Source organism: Danio rerio, chromosome 2 (assembly GCF_052040795.2).
Source record: "Danio rerio strain M-AB ecotype USA chromosome 2, GRCz13ab, whole genome shotgun sequence".
NCBI classification, from domain to species: domain Eukaryota; kingdom Metazoa; phylum Chordata; class Actinopteri; order Cypriniformes; family Danionidae; genus Danio; species Danio rerio.
The window spans coordinates 43864422-43886919 of record NC_141022.1 but is presented as its reverse complement, the minus strand read 5'-3'; the positions used below and the strand labels follow the sequence as shown (position 1 = coordinate 43886919).

The 22498-nt window shown below is 33.8% G+C and overlaps 1 protein-coding gene and 2 long non-coding RNA genes across 8 annotated transcripts in view; 1 reads left to right on the top strand and 2 right to left on the bottom strand.

Annotated features, from left to right (window-relative positions):
- Positions 1 to 261: 261 nt before the first annotated feature.
- On the bottom strand, positions 262 to 1392 carry LOC147846450 (uncharacterized). Its single transcript, XR_015478815.1, has 2 exons — positions 1361 to 1392; positions 262 to 1266 (listed from the first exon to the last, which is right to left on the bottom strand). It is a non-coding gene; the product is annotated as an uncharacterized LOC147846450 (long non-coding RNA).
- A 2218-nt stretch (positions 1393 to 3610) lies between these two features.
- epha4b (eph receptor A4b) overlaps positions 3611 to 22498 on the bottom strand; it is a 242909-nt gene continuing 224021 nt past the window's right edge. For 4 of the 6 annotated variants that reach the window (XM_087239983.1, XM_087239979.1, XM_087239980.1 and 1 more), the window contains 5 exons: positions 18939 to 19148; positions 14770 to 14919; positions 12368 to 12561; positions 8813 to 8950; positions 3611 to 5819 (listed from right to left, as the gene is read on the bottom strand). In XM_087239983.1, the coding sequence (XP_087096109.1) occupies positions 5720 to 5819; positions 8813 to 8950; positions 12368 to 12561; positions 14770 to 14919; positions 18939 to 19148 (792 nt within the window). In that variant the 3' untranslated portion in view covers positions 3611 to 5719. 6 annotated transcript variants of the gene reach the window in all.
- Positions 5715 to 7569, top strand: LOC147846449 (uncharacterized). The gene is made up of 2 exons (XR_015478839.1): positions 5715 to 7141; positions 7277 to 7569. It is a non-coding gene; the product is annotated as an uncharacterized LOC147846449 (long non-coding RNA).

Here is a 22498-nt window from a genome sequence, read left to right as displayed (position 1 = left end):
AATTAGCACACATGACACTTACTTTAGAGGATTAGTATCTACCTTAGCACATTGTGTGTATGCTTTACTTTTTTCTGTCTTTGCAGCTGACCCAAAGCACAAGAAAGAAAAGCAATCTGATGCATAAATTGTGCAAATGTAATAGTTCATATGCCACAACATCAGATTGGGAAAAAGTTTCTGTATAAACCCATTTGTGTCCCATAATATCTGTGTGTATGATGTAATAAGCATTAAGAGAAGGAAAAGACATGCCACAGCTTCAGGTGAGAAATTAAAAATATTAGCATTTATTACAGCGACATGAAGAACCTCAATGCGTACACCCTTGTTTTTTGGCGAGCTCATAGAAACCTGCAGTGTGTGGAGAAATGGGCACAAAGCTTACAAAAGAACAGAGATCATTCACATGTACAGAGCTGGGCCAGAACAAAAAGACAACAACTCCATAGACAATTCATAAGCAAGATTCATCTATCATCTTCTATCATATTAACAACGATCCACATATCCTGCCACTAACACTGTTTAGTCACACAATCACCTGCTTTGAGTCATTCGGTGAGCAGATTGGTAGATTTCTTAGCTTGTAATACTGGAAAAGTTGCTTATGTTTTATTAATGGGTCTTAATAATTTGAATCAGGATATTTTACCAGCATAATAGTTTTATAGATTGGAATAGATTACATTTTGGATTCAAAGATGAGCATAAAAATGGACGAGTTGCTGAATTCTTGCAATTATTTTACATATTGAAATCTTAGGTCGTGTACAAAGTTCATTGCCAAATCTCAGGGTAGAACAAATGTATTCATATGAATCTATAAAGCACTGGTTTAAGGAAGTTTTTTTTTTTTCGGTTGTTGAATATGTATGGTTAAAACTTAAGAAAAGTGCAATAGCTAGTAGCAACCCATGTATTTAGGTGTGATTCACATTTTTTAAAGGGTGGTTTAGTTAGGAAATGGCACCATTTTAAACATGGTACACAAAGCAAGTTTCAAAACCCTTTCCGTAAGTTGTCCAGTTATGCATAATCTAATGACAGATGATGATGATGATTTTTTTTTTTTTTTTTTCTGACTGAAGGAGCTGTAGTTGTGTGTGCTTGGTTAAACCCAAATGGAATCTGCAGAAACGAAATTCTGGAATACAGTATATGTGCATCTTTTTATCTCTGAACATTTTCTTCACAGAAAATATAAAATCTTATGAAGTTATAAACCTAACATCACACAATTGTAACTTCTTTTCTCAAGACTGACTTTACTGTAAATATTGATTGTATGAAGTGAATCTATTGAGAAAAAACTCACAAAACACTTGCATACGTGAGATATAAACTAAGAAATCATTGCATTCCTAAGTTTACATCACATAATTCTGAGATCCCCCCCCCTTCAAATTGTGAGAAAAACACTGAACTGTGTGATAATACCCCTGAACCCAATGTTTTGTTGTAAGCTTGAGCTACAAGCTTACAATTTATAGTTTACATTTTTTTCCTTGAATTGTTAAAGACACTGAACTGTGTGTGTGATAATAACTGTTTGATAATACCTCTGAATGCTATGGTATTTTTGATTTTTTTGTTAGAACCTTGAGTTATAAGCTTACAATTCAAAGTTGTGAGGAAAAAAAAAAAGAATTTCAAGATAAATCTTAGAACCACGAGGAATTAAATGAGACTTGCAAGAAAGCCTAAAAACTTGCACTTAAAATGTAAACTCTTGAGAGTAAATTCTGAGAATATAAATCATAATCATTAATATTTTTTGATCTTTCAATTCTAGATTTATATCTCACTACTCTAATTTTGAAATCTTGTAATTATCAGAAAAAAAAGTTAGAATACTTGCAATAAATAAATTTATTTTTGTCAAAAACGCATTAAACACAGTTATGAAATGTAAACTCAGAAATCTGAAGAAAAGAAAGTATTATTTTTCATAATTCATGTCTTAAAATTTTGACATTTTCTCAGAGATAAAAAGTCACAATTACTTTTTCCTTACGCAGAAATGGGTTTCTACATATTTCCAGCATATTCTAATACTTTTAGCAAAATTGATAGTAGATTTCCCCACAAAACCAGTGCAGAAAATGTGAAAAATGAAATCCTACATTTATCTTGTGTCTTGTGATTTGTTATAGTCCGATCCTCAAAACAAATCATGACATAAAACAAGACTAACTTTGAAATGACATCAGGGAATTCTGATTTGAATACTGACCATCCGTTCCTGTATTTATGCCTCATATATATTTAAAATTAAACAGGTAGACTTCTACTTTACAGAACGACCCCACTAGTACAAAAATATACAGTGCAGCAAATTAATCTCAGTAAAGTTAGCATACGGAATTAATTGAGTTCAGCCCAATAAATCTGTGAAAACTGATTGGATGCGTCTCCATAAACGGCATACTAAAACAACCGTAAACATGTTGAGCCTCGCTTTAATATGGAGCTCCAGCTTCTCAGTGACGCAATGATAAATACTATATACATTATACTTCATGATATCGTTTCTAAAGGGGAGGACGAGAAAAAAGAGAGAGAACTGCACAGTTAATAAGGCATCTAAAATCAAGCAGCTAAGGACACCACTTGAGTGAAAAAACTGCAGTCACTGTCACCTGTCAATCATAGACGAAGCTTAGTATCCATGCTACATTCCAGAGATGAGTTATTATGGTGAAATCGCCACCACACGCCCGCGTCCGACCTCCTCTTCATACTAAAGAAAAGTACATCATTACAAACATTCTAGCTTTTCTCCTGTTTTTGCGCTTTTGTCGTCTTTTTTTTTTAATCAACACTGTACATTTTATACACTATAGTACAATAGTATGTCGTCGCGCACTACGAGCGTCGACGTAAGCGGTGCACATGAACGTCATAATGAGCTTTCAAAGTGGTTTACATTGCGGCGAATGGACGGAGATGTTTCTGTTTTGATTTAAGGCAAGACACTGAAGGTGAAAAGTGAAGAAAGTGTACTTTGTGAAGGTAGTCTACTCGAGTATGGTGCAACACATATCCTTTTTTTATTATTAATAAAGTTAAATGTTTTAGAGCCTAGAATATGTAATGACCTTAGTGTCATCCCAATTTACTTGAAAAATATGTGTCGTTGCTTTATTCTGTATGCCAAATTATTTGTTTCCTTGGGAACTACCCAGCCATGGACACCTCTTGAGTGGATCTGGACTATTGAAGAATTGAAAACAAAGGTTTCCTGAGTTATTTGCCATTTTTTTGTGTCTTTTGGATGAGACTTTTTCCATCACGGCCTCCAAACTATCCCCATATCAAAAACTTTGTCTCCTTCACCAATCAGTTGGTGTGTAGTGTGCGGTCTGGCACAATATGGCTGCCATCGCGCTATCCAGGTGGATGCTGCACACCGGTGGTGGATGATGAGAATCCCCCTAATGTGTAAAGCGCTTTGAGTGTTCAGAAAAGATATATAAATGTAATGAATTATTAATTATTATTCATATTTTTATAGATTGTACCAGCTTTTAACCAGGTTTTATAAGACGACAGAGTAAACTCAGCCTTGAATAAGAAACTGATTGTTCTTTGTGTGTGTTTGTGTGTGTGTGTGTGTGTGTATTCTATTTCTGTGTGGATCATTTCACAGGCTGGTCTCACCTCTCAACAGTCTGACATTTCTATGTTTGAGATATTGAGACATCATTCAAAATGTTCTTAGTCTATCTGTGTTTTAACCAATCAGGTTGAAACATCTATATGTATGACATGGGTAATAACATTATGTGAGAGATTTGTTTTTTTTTAAGATTGTGATCAGAGCATCTACAAATTCTTTGTGATTGTTGAAGCTAGCTTCTGCTGATGAAACTGCAAACTATCTTCAGTAAACTTTCTTTTAATTGAATCTCTGACTTCGGCTCTTCTACATCTGTTAGTCTGGTCATTTTTAGATTAAAACTGTTGGTCCCCCTACATTAAGGTACATACAAATAGTTAACTAATAGTTATGACTGAACTTCCCCTGGCGATTGATTGGATTGTTTTCATAATTGTTATATTTACAGAGATAATTCACCCAAAAATGGAAGATTTCCTCACAATTTACTCATACTCAAGTGGTTCTAAACTGTTATGAATTTATTTTGTGTTCTTCTGTTGAACGCAAAATAAGATATTCTGAATTTTTTTGAAAATAAATCAGCGATTAGTAGGAACAAAAATATGTCAATGTCAATGTGTCGAACCCAGATAACATTCCTCAATATATCTTTCTTTGTGTTCAACACAACACAGCATTTTCATTTTTCCGTAAACTGTATCTTTAAATATGCAAATGAGACATTCAATTCAAAATGCACAATGTTTGTGTACTTCTATTCAGAAAAATCTGAACATTATTTTTACAGGTTCATTTTCTGACACCTGTGAGTATATTTTGGTCCCACTTTATATTAAGTGGCCTTATACAAATTAATCATTTGTTACAATGTACTTACTGTGTAAACTACATTGTACTTATGACTGATTAAATACCTGCATGTAACTACATGTGTAATTCATTTCTGTAAATACATATTTAATTAAGCTGTTGACCATCTCTTACACCTTAACCCACCCTTAAACCTACCCATACCACCAAACATGTACAACACCTCAAGAGCACCAGAAGTGATCTGCAACACATTATAAACACAGTAAGTACATTGTATTTGTTTTTAATGGAATTAAATAGTAGTTAAGGCCACTTAATATAAAGTATGACATACATTTATTCATTTTTTTTATGCAGGGGATTTTAGGAGTATTTTTTTCACTCCATCATTTGGAAACTACCATGGACAGCCATAGTTTTTTTTTTTTTTGCTAAATAAATTGTCTATAATCAGGCAAAATATGTTTGAACATATCCCTTGGTTTAAAAACATTCAGAAAACTTTGAACTTTGGTGTTTGTAAGATCTGCTGAGGTGAAGTTTTATAACAAAGTGCTAATTTCAACAAAATTGCATTAAAAAAAACAAAACAAAACATATATTTTAAGAATCTGTAAATCTACAGAAACAAATTAATAATGTGTGATTCTGCATGTTTTCTTTGCATTAGATAAAAACCCATGTATTTGCCTGCAGTGTCTTGCCTTAAGACGCATCTGGAAGTGTGTTCAAGAAATCAAACATTACTTCACACACTTCTACTGTTTCAGTAGCTGCTTGCATTAGCAACACCGCAATAAGTGAACAGCAGCCATTTACAGTATGTCCTCGGCCATCTTTGCTGGTGAAATGCAAACTTCCGTCACCCTTTCACCAAAAAATTGGATTCTGCAAGTTGAATCCATTTGTCGCTCAAGCATTTATGACAAAATAAATATACTATAAACATCTTCTGTCATTTAACTGTGGCTTATAGTGGATGTAGAAAGACAGACTGATACCCCAAACATGGACTTGAGAAAACAAAACAACCCTCCTTTTTCTATGAATAACAGTCCGACCTCTGATATGCATGAATGAAACGCAAACTGTGAATTACTGTTCCTTCTTTTCTGATTTTTTGTGTGTTTTCCTCTCCTAGGAAGCTCTGATGTGCATGGACAGAAGCTGAGAAAGGGTCGTATGCGGAAACATCCAGGGTTTGAGGTGTGTGGTGAAGCTGCTGATAGGGACCGTGGTGGGAGCAGTTGTTAACTCTCAGTCTGTTTGCTCTCAGGCTTGTTATACCTGCACGTGTGTCCCCTGTGCGTGCAAACTCTGGACGGCGGAGAGAATCTTCTTTTGGTGGCCCACCAGAGTCACGTCCATCTTGCTCAACTCACTGTAGAAGGAGAGACAGGAAAAGTGTTTTAGGAAATTATGTAATATTAGATTGCAGATTGATTTGCTGTGCAGTTACAGAAGCAACAATCAAGGAGCAATATGTCGTGCCATGAGTCTTTTGTCATGTTTTTAAGTAATCAACTAATGAAGTTGCGGTCACACTAGAGTTTGAGCATACAAAAATCTGACGTACGGCCCTGCGAAAAGGGGCCGGATTAGATGGTTAAAACCGAGCGATTGCTCCACATTTTACATTTCTGTACAGAGAGGTCATGTTTTGACCTTCTATTGGTCTCAAGCAATCGCATGATGTGATTTCACTGGTCAGAGTTCAACAAGCTTGAACTTTGCAACACAGCAACATGCAAAAGTTTTCATTCAAGCTTAAGTTTCCAGTCTGCCACATTTGCATGCGTATAAATGAAAGTCTATGGGTCATAAGGTGGTGTGACCGCGACCTAAGTCTCTAATAAGCAACAAACTAATAAGCTCTAACTAAAAGTAGCCGATTTTTCATCTTAATGTGAAGCGAATCATTTCAAAGTTTGAAAAAATTGTAGAAAATAAGAGTGGCCGACTGTAGTTTTGATTACCTAGTATCCAATAGTAAACAAAGAAAGCATAATGGAGACATCTAATAAATCGCTATGTCCGAGTTTTTTCAGCAAATTCATTTTAATCACCCATTATTCACATTAACACATTTTCCAGAAAGCGTAATTGTTTTTTTTTCAATTTTTTTTATTAAGATATTTTAAATGGAATTTCCATATACAGTGCTCAGCATATGTACACCCCGCTTTGAAAATGAATATTTGTATCGATTTCTCAGTGAACTTAGGCAATGTATTTTGGTGCATTTGAACAAAACAGATATATTTATTAAAATAATATTTTAGTCACCAAACATATTTAGAAATTGAAAGATAATACAATTAAATTCAAGCACATTTCAACTAAATGTTTACATTTTTTGCTTCTGTTGATTTTTCATCTTTTTTTTTAAATTTGTATTAAATATTTTTTTATGTAGCATAAATTTGGCTGTATTTGTTTTTGGACCATTATTATATGTTATTTTGTTAGATAAGCTCCAGATTTGGCTTCAGTACTGACTAATTCAATGTATATGCACAAATATAATATTGTAAAGCTTAATATTAAAAATATGAATTTAAAAGATAGATTTGTTAACTGTGTAGTTCTATATGCTAAGCACTGTTTACCATGTGCAAAAATACTTCAAAATACACAATTGAGTGCCAGAAACTCAGCTAGTTAGTCAGTAATTAGAACCCATTTAAAATACTGTAAAAAGGAGTATGACCATAAATACAAATACATTTTTTTATTCCCAGGTCCTGCTGGTTGCATTTCCCAAATTTTCATTGCCAATCTTAAGCCAATTGTAATCGTTTGTTTTGGTTCAATTTGGAATTTTTCTAACCATTGCAGAGCCTGGGGGATCAGAGTGAGAGCTCCGACTTGGCCCCACCCTGATCTAATACAAATACATTTATTTGTATTTTTCTCAAAAAGAACAAGATAGCTCAAAGCAAGCAAGCTAAGACAATGAATTGTAATTAATGTGGATACAATGTCATTAACTTTTATGTCCTTATTTGTTTATGCAAAGCGGTTTGATGTAAATGGCAAAATGAAAATTGCAAGTGATTCAAAGAGATCAATAGGCGAGATGTATTTAAAGTTTCAAACATCATCCATAATAAAAAAGGCAATGAAAAGAAGAGGCTGTCTACTAAGTGATTTGATCAAAAGGCATATCAAATGCAAGTATTGTGTCTGCTTTGCAAAATCAACAATCTACATTCAAATTACTTTGAAAGTAAAATAATAAAATATTGCTAATAAAACAATGCAAAACAATAAAACAAGAATTAAAACAAAATCAATTTTTGCCAACAAAATGGTCAAATGTGGTGGTTTGAAAAAGGGTGGTTTTAAGCATTAGGATTTCAAAGTAGTACGATCTAAAATTTGAGTGAGTTCTGTAAAAACAGTTAAAGGCAGAATTATTAGCTCTCCTTAATTATTAGCCTCCTTTTATATATTTTCCCCAAATTTCTGTTTAACTGAAATATCATTTTTTAACATATTTCTAAACATAAGTGTTAATAAAGTAAATAACTAATTTCTAGATATTTTTCAAGTTACTAGTATTCAGCTTAAAGTGACATTTAAAGGCTTAACTAGGTTAATTAGGGAAACAAGACAAGTTAGGGTAATTAGACAAGTCATTGTATAAAAGTGGTTTGTTCTACAGACAATCAAAAGAAAATATGGTCCCACTTTATATTAAGTGGCCTTAACTAATATGTACTTACATGGGAATTAATAGTTTGTTAAAATGTACTTATTATGTAAATACATGTATTTAATGTGTACTTGTGCTTGATTAAATACATGTATCTAATCACATCTGTAGTTAACTTTTGTAATTACATTTGTAAATACACTGTGGACCATCCCTTACACCTTAACCCACCCTTAAACCTACCCATACCACCAAACCTGCAAATAACCCAACTTCTATCCCAACTCAAAAGCACCACAAGTGTTCTCAAATACATCATAAACACAGTAAGTACACTGTATTTATTTTTTTGATGCAAGTACATAGTAGTTAAAGACACTTAATATAAAGTGGGACCGAAATTATTTAAAAATAATAATAATAATAATAATAATACCTCATTTTTATTATAGCTAAAACGAAAATAAGACTTTTTCCCAGGATAACAAATATTGTAGGAAATACTGTGAAAAATTTCTTGCTCTGTTAATCATCGTTTGGGAAATATTTAAAAAATTTTAAAAAGAAAAAAAATCATAGGGGGGCAAATAATTGTGACTTCAACTGTATGTGAATTAAATTAAACTTAAAATATGTGAATATTTTCAATATATATTCACAAGACACATATTCCCTCAGGAGAAAGTAAGTGTGCTTGTGTTAGCATTCAAACTTACCACATGCTGATGTACAGAATGGAATCTAGGGAAACATAACCCGCATTGGCAAAGTTGTCCTTGTACTGGCCCATATTGATGGCGTCCAGCCATTCATCCACCGTACTCACACTGAACTCTGGGGTGGTGGGGTCTTCCCTGTGAAGGAAATTGAATTTGTGTCAACTCAAGCTCCGTCCATAGCTAAGCTGGAAAACTCCTCTTGCATTATAAATCATTTTGGAGTTGTTCAGATTTCAGATTTAAGCCTGCAGTTAACTGAAATGTAATATAATCACCAATTTATATTAGTTTAATGATTCAGTTTTCTAAAGAAAAAAAAAGTATCTAACTGTTTCTAAATGCCATGATGCTTTGCGTGAAATATAGGAGCTAACATCAATTAAACACTCAGTCTGAATGCAAAAATGTACAATTAGGTGGATTTATTCTCCCAGTTTATCCATCGAATATTAAAAGGCAACTTTTTAGCATTAACAAATTACTGTCAGTGGACCGTGGATAACCCTAAAAATGAGAAACAAGTGTTTCTGCCGCAATATTATGGATTTATTTGTTGAATATTACTGTAGGGAATACAAAGAGAACATATTATGGAGGAACATAACTCAGTGAGCTGAAAAGAGCTTTGACCATGGATATGTGTGATATTAATGTTTCATTAAAATGCGAAGCATAACACTGTTTTCTTGGTGGATAAAACAAAGCACAAAACTAAATGGGTCCAACTTTATATTAAGTGGCCTTAACTAATGTGTACTTATATAGGAATTAATTGTTTGTTACAATGTGCTTATTGTGTAAAAACATGTATTTACTGTGTACTTATGCTTGATTAAATACATGTATGTAATTACATCTGGGATTAAATTTTGTAACTACATTTGTAAAAACACTGTTGACCATCCGTTACAACTTAACCCACCCTTTAACCTACCCATGCCACCAAACCTGTCCATAACCCAACCTCTATCCCAACTCAAAAGCACCACAAGTGTTCTCAAATACATTATAAACACAGTAAGTACATTGTATTTATTTTTCTGATGTAAGTACATAGTAGTTAAGGACACTTAATATAAAGTGAGACCACCAAATGTACAATTTATCCAGAAAGTATTCATAGCACTTCACTTTTTCCAATTTTTTCTTATTCCAAAAATCAGTTGCTTGTGCGAGTTGATACCTTGTTAAGTTATTTCATCAGAAGAGGATAAAAGTTTAAGAGTTAAAACCAACCGCCTTGCCTTTTCGTTGTTCATGACAGACGAGTGACAGCAGCGTTTGAGTGAAAACCGGGGGTCAATTCAATCTCAGACCCAGGACGTGTTTAACGGCCTCGCTCTTCTTTGTCGAGGGATAAAATGACTGGCAGGCTGGGTTGTAATCAGACTGTGATGGACTTGAGGAAGCGTATATCTCTTGAAGGTCTCGGACTCTCCAGCTTTACAGCTGTAATGTGAACTCTGGCTCTCTGTCTCGCGTCAGCTTTTACAATGGGGGTTCAGGCTATCTAGACAATGACATCTTTTTACAAAGCCGCAAGATGGATGTCTGCTGGAAGAGGATCAGTGGCACTAGGTTTGGTTATATTAGACAATGTGGAGTTTATCGGCGTGTTGTTTCGCATTAAATGAAAGATTTGAGAGTTCATGGGGCAGACAAAGAAAAGCTGGATTGGATTTTCCCTGGATTTATTTGAGCTGTTAGGGATTTGTTTTTGTGGCTTGTAAATGTTTTATCTGTATGTCACTTTGAATGAGACAGTCTTTTTGGGTTTAAACTGGTGCAGCTCTTTGTGTTTTAATGATTTCATCACTGTAGCTGGTATACATTCAGATACTAGGGGCTTTTGTAACACTGAGTTAACATAAATTCAACAAAGATAATTTACAGATCATTCTATGTTCACGGGAAAGACCTTAGCCAGTTTTATTATTTCCATTTTTAACACTAAACATCTGACCTTGAGTATTTAAGTGTCTCTTCATCACGCAGATTGGCATAAATTTTCCGACATAATTCAGAAATCAAAATTAATTTAAATAATTACATTAGTTGTTATTCCAATTATACATTTGAGTCTAAATCTTAAGCATATGCAATGACAAGGTTTAGGCCTAGACCCAGACTAAAATCTAAATCTGTGTGGTTTCAACTTAGAAACCTATGCTGACTGATGTTAAAATATACACTACCTGACAAAAGTCTCAGTCGCCTATCTAAGTTTTAGAAACAACAAATAATATCTTGACTTCATATGAAAGGCAAAGGTCTCTAGATTATGCTTCTTTTACCAAAATAAAATATGATTGTGCCTTGATTTTTAATTATTTCATTAGGACAGTATGGTTTTGGACTTCGTTGTCAGTGCTGTCGAAATTGAAGAAGGTTCAGGAGTCGCGGAAGAAAGTGAAGAGCGGGAGGGGTTGGTGCTTGTGAGGTGGGGGATCAGTAAAAATGAGGTGCCGGATCCGGCTTGTTCAGGCACAAATAAAGCCCTGATCTTACCCCAGAAATACTCAATAATGTTCATGACTGGTGACTTGGCTGGCCAATCCTGGAGCACCTTGACCTTCTTTGCTTTCAGGAACTTTGATGTGGAGGCTGAAGTATGAGAAAGAGCGCTATCCTGCTAAAGAATTTGCCCTCTCCTGTGGTTTGTAATGTAATGAGCAGCACAAATGTCTTGCTACCTCAGGCTGTTGATGTTGCAATTCACTCTGCAGATCCCTTGCACTAAATGTAACCCCAAACCATGATTTTTCCTTCACCAAATTTGACTGATATCTATGAGAATTTTGGGTCTATGCGGGTTCCAATAGTTCTTCTGCAGTATTTGTGATGGTTGAGATGCAGTTCAACAGATGATTCATCAAAAAAAAATAAAAAATCAACCTTCTGCCACTTTTCCAAATGATCAACTAGAAGTTAGGTTGTTATTTGTTGCTCTTACAATTGGGATTGACGACAATATTTTTGTCAGGTAGTGTAAATTCACATAATTGTTTGATCCCAAGATGGACCTCAGTAATGTTTTTTTTTCCTAAGGCACATTTACAAAAATTAATACTTAAAAATCATTGAATTAAGGCCTAATCCTGGTTTAATCTAGTCCCTGTCTGAAAAACTATGCTACAGAGAGACTTTCAATAAGGGAAAACAATAAAGAAAAATCAAACAATGGTCAGTATTTTTTTTTTTACTATCTAAGTTAAAATTACTCTGACATGTCACTTTGTTTTGTGGAAACTGTTATGCATTTTGGATATGAAGCCTTAATTTGAAACAGAAATCATAGTTTTTCATATACATTCTGTCTGTTATTACACGGATGTCAACAGAAACATTAATTGGGCACAGATTAACTGTTCACCACAAGAAAAACATTGTGAGGTGACAAAGAACATTTATTGTCAATTTTGACTTCAACCAGACTCCAACTGACTTAACCTAGGGCCAAAAAACGCCATAAACACAGTTATAAGCATATTGTCCAATGCCTTTAGCTGTGCTTAAACATCAGCTGGATTTAAATGAAATTAAGTTTCTCACCAAACTGAGCTGTTAGCGAGCTCCTTCAGACTGTTGGGGTTGCGGATAAGTTTGTCAAGAGTGTTGACGATCTGCCCGAATTTGGGCCGTTCACTTCTGCTTTTCTCCCAGCAGTCCAGCATGAGCTGATGAAGGACCACGGGGCAGTCCATTGGGGCGGGAAGCCTGTAACCCTCATCTATAGCTTTAATCACCTACAACAAAGACACAGGAGTCAAAACATGCAAAGAACAAAAGCTTCATTCATGTTGGTACGTGTTTCTTACTTTCTACAGTTTGGGTTTCTATTGATTTCCATTTACTGCCAACTAATCAAGGGGATTTAAAACAATTACCAACATTTTTCAAAATATCTTTTGTGTTCTGCATAATAAAGAAAGTCATAGAGGTTTGGGATAATGTTGGTGACTAAATGACAGCAAAATTTAATTAGTTGACTTTCCATTTAATATTTAACTTTACATAAATATTTATTTTCATATACAGTTTCATATACATATAAAGTCAGAATTATTAGCCCCCCTGGTTTTTTCCCCAATTTCTGTTTAACAGAGAGAGGATTTTTTTTAACACATTTCTAAACATAATAGTTTTAATAACTCATTTTTAATAACTGATTTATTTTAGTACAGTACATAATATTTGACTAGATATTTTTCAACACACTTCTATACAGCTTAAAGTGACATGTAAATGGTTAACTGGTTTAATTAGGTTAACAAGGCAGGTTAGGGTAAATTATTGTATAACAATAGTTTGTTCTGTAGACTATCGAAAAAAAATTGATTAAAGGGGCTAATAATGTTGACGTTAAAATGTTGTTTTTTTTAGAAATTAAAAACTGCTTTGCTTCTAGCCAATATAAAACAAATAAGACTTTCACCAGAAGAAAAAAAAAATATTATCAGACATACTGTGAAAATTTCTTTGCTATGTTAAACATAATTTGGGAAATATTGTAAAAAGAAAAAGGGTGGTTAATAATTTTGACTTTAACTGTATATTTGATGCATGTTTTAGAGTTAAAGGCAATGCTGATATATATCTTGGAGTTCTGACTCGCAATGACATTTTAATTATGAATTCAATTAGTTGCACTAAAATATGACTTAAATGAAAAATTTTAATGACAAATTATGTTTGCTTCACTAAAAAAAAAGAAACATTTTCATGAAACAGTTTTGACAATCATGTTTATGACAGATTTATGACAAGTAATGTTGTCTTGGTAATATCAAGTTGTCATAAAGACACTGACAGGTTATGATGCATTTATGTCCGGTTGCAATAACAAAAACATCTCAAACTATGTACTTTCAGAACTTAAAATGACAACTGTAACATTTAAAACTGCTTTTACTCTAGCCGAAATAAAACAAATAAGACTTTCTCCTGAAGAAAAAATAAATAAATCATCAGTCTGTGAAAATTGCCTTGCTCTGTTAAACATAATTTGGGAAATATTTAAAAAAGAAAAAAAATCAAAGGGGGGCTAATAAGTCTGACTTCAGCTGTATGTCATGTCATGATTATTAATACTTCATGACAGTCTTATAAACACCCACTTCAAATAAATTTTACAGTTTATTTTTCTTTTGATATCAGAGAATATCTTAACAAGGTCTCTATTTTTTTTTTCAATTGCTGTACATGTAAATGCTACTAAACGAAGCACATTTTATGTAGGTTAAATTATCTTTCGTTTTCAAGTATACAGTTCATTATCATAACGTTTCTTTACATAACGTCACATAACTTTTAACAATGACACTGTTTAATAGCTAATACCAACACATGTAGCCCTAATTAGCAGTTATAATCACGTAAGAAACATTACCTGAATAAACCTTTGTCGGCTGACTGACATAAAACACTACGACAAGCAGCAGACTGCAGCAACATCTCCTAAAGGACTAGAAGTCATTGCTCTGATTAAAACAGCTCCTGCCACTTCCTTTCTCAAATCAAACCAACTATTTTCTTTTAGACAAAAAACATTCTTCTTTGTTTCGAAAATGAACACAGTAGCTCTGAATCATTATAGCGGTGCCCTGAAGGTCCTCAAGATTTCTCTGACATTTCCTCTGATGGTAATAAGGGGGAAAGTCAGAAACCGTTAGCATAATACAGCAGCGAGGGATGGAGTGTGTTTAACTGGCTTGTTTTAAAGACAGGAGCAGCTGGACAGCTCTCGTTTATGAGGCTCCTAAAAACCATTGTCATTCAAGCAGGTTTTCAGTATGGATTTTACTCGTTTGCAAGGACACACAGTTCAGAGACTCTGCTCCCCTCAAGAGGTTTTCAGTGCAAATGATATTACCCAAGATATTAGTGGAGCAGATTTCAATTGAAACAATCCACGCGAGGACGTGTGTGTTTGCGGTTTTGTCAAGGACACTTACGTCTTGATTAGACATCTCCCAATATGGCCGTTCTCCGTATGAAATCACCTCCCACATGACGATGCCGTAACTCCACACGTCACTCGCTGAGGTGAACTTTCTGTACGCGATGGCCTCTGGGGCTGTCCATCGAATGGGGATTTTTCCACCCTGAATAAGAAAAGATAAAAGAAAGTATTGCTTTAACTGTTAGGAACTATTATGTCATATGAGTTGATTTTATTCAGATTAACAGGTTTTGTTACAGAATGTACACTCAATTTTATAAATTTTTTTGTTGTCGCTTGTTTAAGCTACTTATTTAAAATGAGATGAAACAACGACAACTTAATTGTTTAATGTTCAATTCACTTAAATTTGTAAAAACTAATAAGTTAACTAAATTCCTTCATGTTGTCCCAACACAAATGGATTGTGCAGAACCCGGCCTTTTTTACAGTGTGTGATGACCACATAACATGTATAAATTTAGTCTTTCATTAAATGTAATGACAGAGTTTTCATTTAATTGTTTCCCTTTATTCTTATTTTTTTTCTCTCAAACGTTTTCAATCTTAAAATTTAAAACCAATAATAAAAAATATGAATCTCAAGTATTTACTGTCGATAACATTGTCAATGAGGTGAAATGTGAAGCATGGACATATTGCATATTCCAAAATTATTTGTATTGGTTTTTCTTTTTTAAAAGAAATTATTCAGCAAAGACAGATGGATTACTCAAAAGCAACATTTACATACACTAAAATAAATTATTAATTGGATTTACTCATTGTTTAAGTAACAGTGCTCAGCATATATACAAGTACACCCCTCACAAATCTCTCTTTTAATTTCATATTTGTTGAAAAAAATGTTGAAATTCTATAGGCTGTAATATATATATCAAAATATTGCCAAAAAAAAAAAAAAAAAAAAAAAAATATATATATATATATATATATATATATATATATATATATATATATATATATATATATATATATATATATATATATATATATATATTTTTTTTTATTTTTTTTATTGGCAATATTTTGATTGAATTTAATTGTATTATCTTTCAATTTCTTTATATGTTTGGTGACTAAAAATATTTTAATAAATATATCTGCTTAATAAATCTGTTTTGTTTAAATGGATAAACATATTCATTTTCAAAATGGGGTGTACTCAATTATGCTGAGCACTGTAAGTGATTGCAAACACTTTATATGGGCTGAGTTTAAGCAAACAAATTTAGTTGAACATTGCTAAAAAATACTAATTTGTATTAGTAGTTTTAATTTAGCCCATTTGATTTTTTTTCAACAACTGTGCAAAAAAAAAACTGTAAAAAAAAAAAATTTTCAACAACTGTGCAAAAAAAAAAAAAAAACTATAAAAATAAATAAATAAAAATAAATAAAAAATAAAATGTGACAACACGTCTGACACAGCTTTGGGACTCAAACCATATTATACACTATTCTATTATTCCCCCGATTTGTTCAATCAACCCCCCTCAAAAAAAAAAAAGAAAAAAAAAAACAATAAAATAAAATAAAATAAATAAAAATAATAAAAAATAAAACAAAAAAAAAAGTGAACTCAATCATAAGATCCAGAATTTCAAGGAAATGATTCTGTGATGCAATTTCCATAATAAAAAAGGCAATAACCATAAATCTAATAAGAATGTTTTAATTTTAGTAGATTTTATATTCTGAAAGTTAAACAAACACCCATAAACAGTCAGCAGCATGGAGTCAATATTTGTCTTTCTCTTTTCCAGCACTCCGACAGAGTCTGCATTTCCCTAAATGTCTTTTTAAATAGCTGCAGCATTTTGTAGTTAATCTCTACAGTCAAAGTCAAACAAAAGACAAACTGGCTGTACTCTATATAGACATACGTGACTGGAGTGCCAAAGAACGGCAGCGGGGGCCCATGGGGTAAAATCATTTAAAGAGAATTTCAAAAAGCGATCTTTACCATTTTTTTTTTTTTAATTATATAAAGTCACGGCACATAAACGGCTGCCTCGCGTGGCCTGGAGGGTTTTGTCTCTTCATGATTCCAGCACTTGAAGCAACGGGACACGGGGCACTGAATGTCAGGGCCACTTATATTTTTAAGAGCTCATCCCTTTACCAAACACACATTTTGCCTGAGACTCAAACACACACGGGCATCAAAAAGCAATCTGCAGGGGTCCATTCAGGGTTGTACAAGCTCTTCCCTCCCCTGTTTGCATGTGACAACAAATTCTCCTGCTGAGTCTATGCTTTGTCCACCTGAATGAACACACACACATGCACGCGTACGCACATGTTCACACTGCCTCAAGCCCTCTCTTGCCCTTGGCCTTCATACGGATCCACAGGGTGCTCACCAATTACAGAACTGAGAAGGAGAGAGAACTAGACGAGTGATAGTAGGGGGTTTGGAGGCGTCTGTCCTGTCAAAAACGGATGTAATTAATACATGCTGGGTGGACAGAGAAACTGACCCCTGAGAAAGACAACTCAAACATCGCTTCTCTGTGTCTCGCCTTTGTTCTTTCACACAGACACTTTCAAAAGTCACAGGAGGCGTTTTAATTATGGTTTCTTAAAGGTGCACCATGCACTCAGTAGATTATTTAGAAACTGTAGGCCATCACAGATTACCAATGGCATTTTAGGTAATATAATTTGACTACTTTTTTGATTGCTTTTGACATAACTTGTTCCTCACATTCCCAGCCGGGAATTTGCTGTCAAATCACACCAAAAATGCATAAAAAAAACGATTATAGGACTAATCAGTTTTTGACATGCTTATTGACGCTAATGTTTGAAGTCAGTTTGATAATGTGTTGACATGAAGGTAGTTTACATGTAATGTAGGAATACAAAATCAATGTAGATTTGTAATGTCATTGAAGCTTTCAGATGAATAAAACGTTACATAATACTTTTTGTGTCGTTATTTTGGTGGTCAAAAGGATACAAATGTGTGGATATCAAATGGACGAAAAGGTATTGACACATATAAATTTGCATTTTTTTACATATTTGTGATATTGTTTTGACGTCAAGGGGCCCGCTGGATTGTTTTGATTATTTTGTACCATATTGATCTGAAGTACAAGAGAAAGAAAATATGTTATCTGGAATACACAAAGTGTAATAAACATTTCATGTAGTCAGTTTTTTTTTTTTTTCCGTTGTGACTTGTAATAATTCAAAATTTAAAATATTTTTAGTCAAGGTTTCAAGAATCCATAAATGTTGAAGAGAACATTCCACAACTGAAAATCATGATGTGTAATCATGTATTAGTTAAAAAAGTAATGTATAACCTGATTGTAATCGGAATTATCTGATCAGATTAGTCCCCTTTAAATTAGTCGTTGATAATGAGGATTCCTATTTTCTTATTTTAGAATTCCTTTTACACTATGAACAGTGCTCAGCAAAATTGAGTACACCCCATTTTAAAAACAAATATTTTTATCTATTTCTCAGAGTATATGGGTAATATATATATATTGGTGGATTTAAACAAAACTGATTTATTAAACAGATATATTTATTTATTATTTAGAAATGGAAATATAATCCATTTAAATTCATGCAAAATATTGCAAAAACAAATTACAAACTACAACATTTCAACAGAATTGTATATATATTTTCTTTCTCTTGACTTTAGCTATTTTTTAACATTTTATTTAATAATTTTCCCTAACACTTAAATCTGGTCTACTAATTCTTGAACCATTACTGTGAGTTATTTTGTTAGATAAGCACCAGAATTGGCTTTAGTACTGACTAATCTACTGTATACGCACACATTTAATATTGTAAAGCATACTATAGAAAATATTAATTTAAACAAGGGATTTGTAGGGGTGTACACATAAATGCTGAGCACTGTTAATATACTTTCCACCCTATATACATGACCTTAACTTTCTGATTTGACGGTGATGTACTAACATGCACTTTTTGCAAAGATGCTTTTGGAACAATAATTAAAGTGAAAAGCAAAATACAATACCAATAAGCTTAAATTTAATTGAATTCCTGACTTAATGTCTCTATTCTCTCCTTCAGGGAACGATGGTTACATATGCAACCTTCGATCCAAGCTGTAAAAATAGATGCTAAATCTACAACATTAATAAAGAAAAGATGCTTTACCCGTGTTGTATACGCAGCTTCAGGATCATCCTCCAGCACTCTGGACAGGCCAAAGTCAGACACTTTGCACACCAGGTTACTGTTGACCAAGATGTTGCGAGCTGCCAGATCACGGTGGACGTAGCTCATATCAGACAGATATTTCATTCCTGAAGCGATGCCACGCATCATGCCCACCAGCTGAATGACTGTGAACTGCCCATCATGCTTCTGCAAGAGAAAAGACAAGACAAATGTGTGAGCAATACTAATTATATTATATTATATTATATTATATTATATTATATTATATTATATTATATTATAATTTATTTTATTATATGACAGTAGTTCTTTCTGGTTCTTGAATTTGATTGGCTGATAGCCGTGCTATAACAGCACTCATACACCCTCTTCACTATTGTGTATTACTCCGCCCACATAGAGTGACATCAGATCAATAAACTCACTACAGTTTGACAAATATTGCAGCTATTGGACAACATAATGTACTTTTGAGACATTTGTGAGAATATAGTTGTTTAGATTGCATTTATGCAGTTTATTTATAAAATAGTGCATATTTAAAATATGTTTAATTTCAGACATTCAGCGCATCAGCAGCCATCAGCCTGCCATTAAGCAGAACAAAGATGGTTGACGTTCCACCACAAGATGGCAACAGATAATAAGCCCTTAGGGGAGAAGAAGAGCATACATTTCAAACTATAACTGAGCAAATCATTAGAAATCAGGTAAGTGACTGAAGTGAAGTGAAGTGTAAGTCAATCTCTCTCTCTCTCTTGTATGTTATAGTGCTGTATTTATACCACAGCAATCCGGTAGTGTTTGCTTTGCTTTGGCTTTTTTTTTGGTTATTTATTGTGATCTCCAGATTGCAGGCGAAAAATACTTGAACATTTCTGTAGACTGATGGAATTTCATGCCATCTGTCCTTATAATCTTAAAATGTGAGCAAAATCACCTGTTTTGTAATCACTTTAGACATTACACTAGAGAATCAATCAAATACTAGCTCTAATGTGATGTTGGTGAAGTAGAAACAGTTTCTGCTGTTCTGACAGTCAGCTGCAGAGGTGAATAAATGGCAGAAGAAAGTAGTTTCTAATACTAAAGGCATTTTAGATATTATGTGTTTGATTTTTTCTTTATATACACAATTATGCCGTCAAAATGTTGAGTAAACACAATATCACACGAGTAGCAGTGCGATATGGCTGTATATCATCACTGGTGGGACACTAAGGCACTCAGCCTGCGGGCATGAGCCAACACACACCTCCCATCAGTACCGATATACAGCCATATCCCACTGGTACTTGTGTGATATTGCTCATATATGAACACATTTTGAATGATGATGATGTTAATGCAGTAGCATTTTTTATTAGTAGTTTCACAATAATTGTAATAATAATTTTCAAAACATATTATTTTTTAGCATATTTTTAACATGTCATTTATTAATCTTAGTTAATGGTTATTTGAAAATTTACTTGTGTTTTTAGCATTAAAAAAAAAGATTAATTAATATTAACAACATTTTAGTCATTGTGAGTTCTTGTCAGCTACAGTAAATCATCATTGTAAAGTGTCACCTTAACAATAATGTTGGGTATTTTCACAGCAATGTTTGGGAATTTTTGTTTTCTATCACAATTTTTATACTACATGATACAGGCTTAATGCATTTTTCAAAGACTCCAGTCTTTCACAATTCCAGTATTTTTGCCCTGACTCATTATGCAAACGACTCTGACCTCTGGTTTTACAGCTCTTTCTGCTGCAATTGTTAAAATGTTGACAGGCCTCTATTAATGTAAAACCATCTGGATTTGGTGCTTCGGTTAGCAAAACAAAAGAGCCCGGACATCCATTTTGCCTCAAAAACAATCTCCACAATGAGCAATTAGCCCGATGCCTTAATCTCCATATCTGGGCAGTACACTAATCTTGTTAAAACCCCACTTTTGTCCCGACTGAGCAATATCAATCTGAAACATGCGCTCGTATAGTATTTCATGCATCATAATGTGGGTAAGTTAATTACGCTGTGTTTTGTGAAATGTGGCCGCTGATTGATCGTCTGGCCTGATCAACTGGCTGTTATCAATCTAGTGTCAGAAACCACACTACTTACAGGAAGAGCAGAGAGAGAAAGACAGATTTAGAGACACTGAGAAACCATTTGTTTTTCTACTAGTAAGTGATGCTTAACTGATCTGTCTTCTAATTAAACACATGTAGCTGGGTGGCCGAACTATGAGCTATTAGCCATAAAACGGACCCCGTAATTATATTAGCTTTTTATGTGGGCTAAGGGGGTATTTATGGGATTCATTATGTACGTAGCAGAAAGATCGAAAGACTCAGACAGGCCCTTTTTTAGGGGTGGGGGTGTTAAATTTCATTTTCATTTTCTCAAAGTGTAGGCAATTAAAAAGAGTCCTGACTTAAAGGAAAATGTATCTGTGGCGTGCGTAATAAAACTTCGTGGCCTGATCCGCTGGGTGACAGAGGCAGTAATAAATTAGAGAGGATTGCAGAGGAGACGTTATGGCAGCTTGGTGGAGCGCGCGTAGCCTTATTATAAATCTGCCCAGTTCATTTACCCACTTCCTGTCTTTATACAAGACACATTTACAAGAAGCTCACACAAATACATGCTCAAATATTTTTGCTGTTTACTAAAAACAAAGACGAAAGTTTTTGGTCTGTTTATTAATGCAATTTTAAGTAAAATGAGTAGTAAAATGATATAAACAACAACAACACTGAAATAAACAATCTTGAAACTAACTGTGCATTCTCATAACAAAATTGGTAAGAGCATTGGCAGAAGTCATTCATTTTCAATGCGATGCATCTGCACCAGTGTGGGGGTCAAGGAGAGTTGAAGTCAAGTCAACTTTATGGTAATAAGCTATGACGCGGTTTGGCGTCAAGCAATCAGAATGTAGAAGTCTACCGCTTATGAGGATTCCAGCAAACACAGTCCTGTGAACTTTGGTTCTGACAACAGTTGTTCCCCAGGGTTTGATAGGAAAAGCAATCTCTGGATTTACAATATTTACAATGTTTTCTTACAGGGACATCCATTAAAAAAAGTTACTTGTGAGTTACTGATGTGCATTAACGTGCATGTATACCTATACATGTATCAATTGTGGGATTGTCATGCTAACTATAACAGTCTAAAACAGTATTGCTGTTACAGAATACTTTAAACATATGGACAGGGGCAAAGCAAACATTTTAAAAGTGGGGGGACAGTTGTATGAGATCCAAAGGTTTACATTCATATACTTATTATAATCACCTGTTTCTAATTGGTCTACCTCTAAAAGTGAGGGACACATATCAACCCGGTCCCCCCCGGTTTGTATGCTCCTGCATATGGACATATTGGATATATGGAGCAAAGCTACAACACATGCAACAACTTGATCTTCCATTGTTAAGTGAATTTGACAAAAAGTACGCGACACTTTTACACTAGAAAGCATGTTTTTATGCGGGAATGTAACTGATTTGCTGATATGCTGCAACGGCTCTTATAA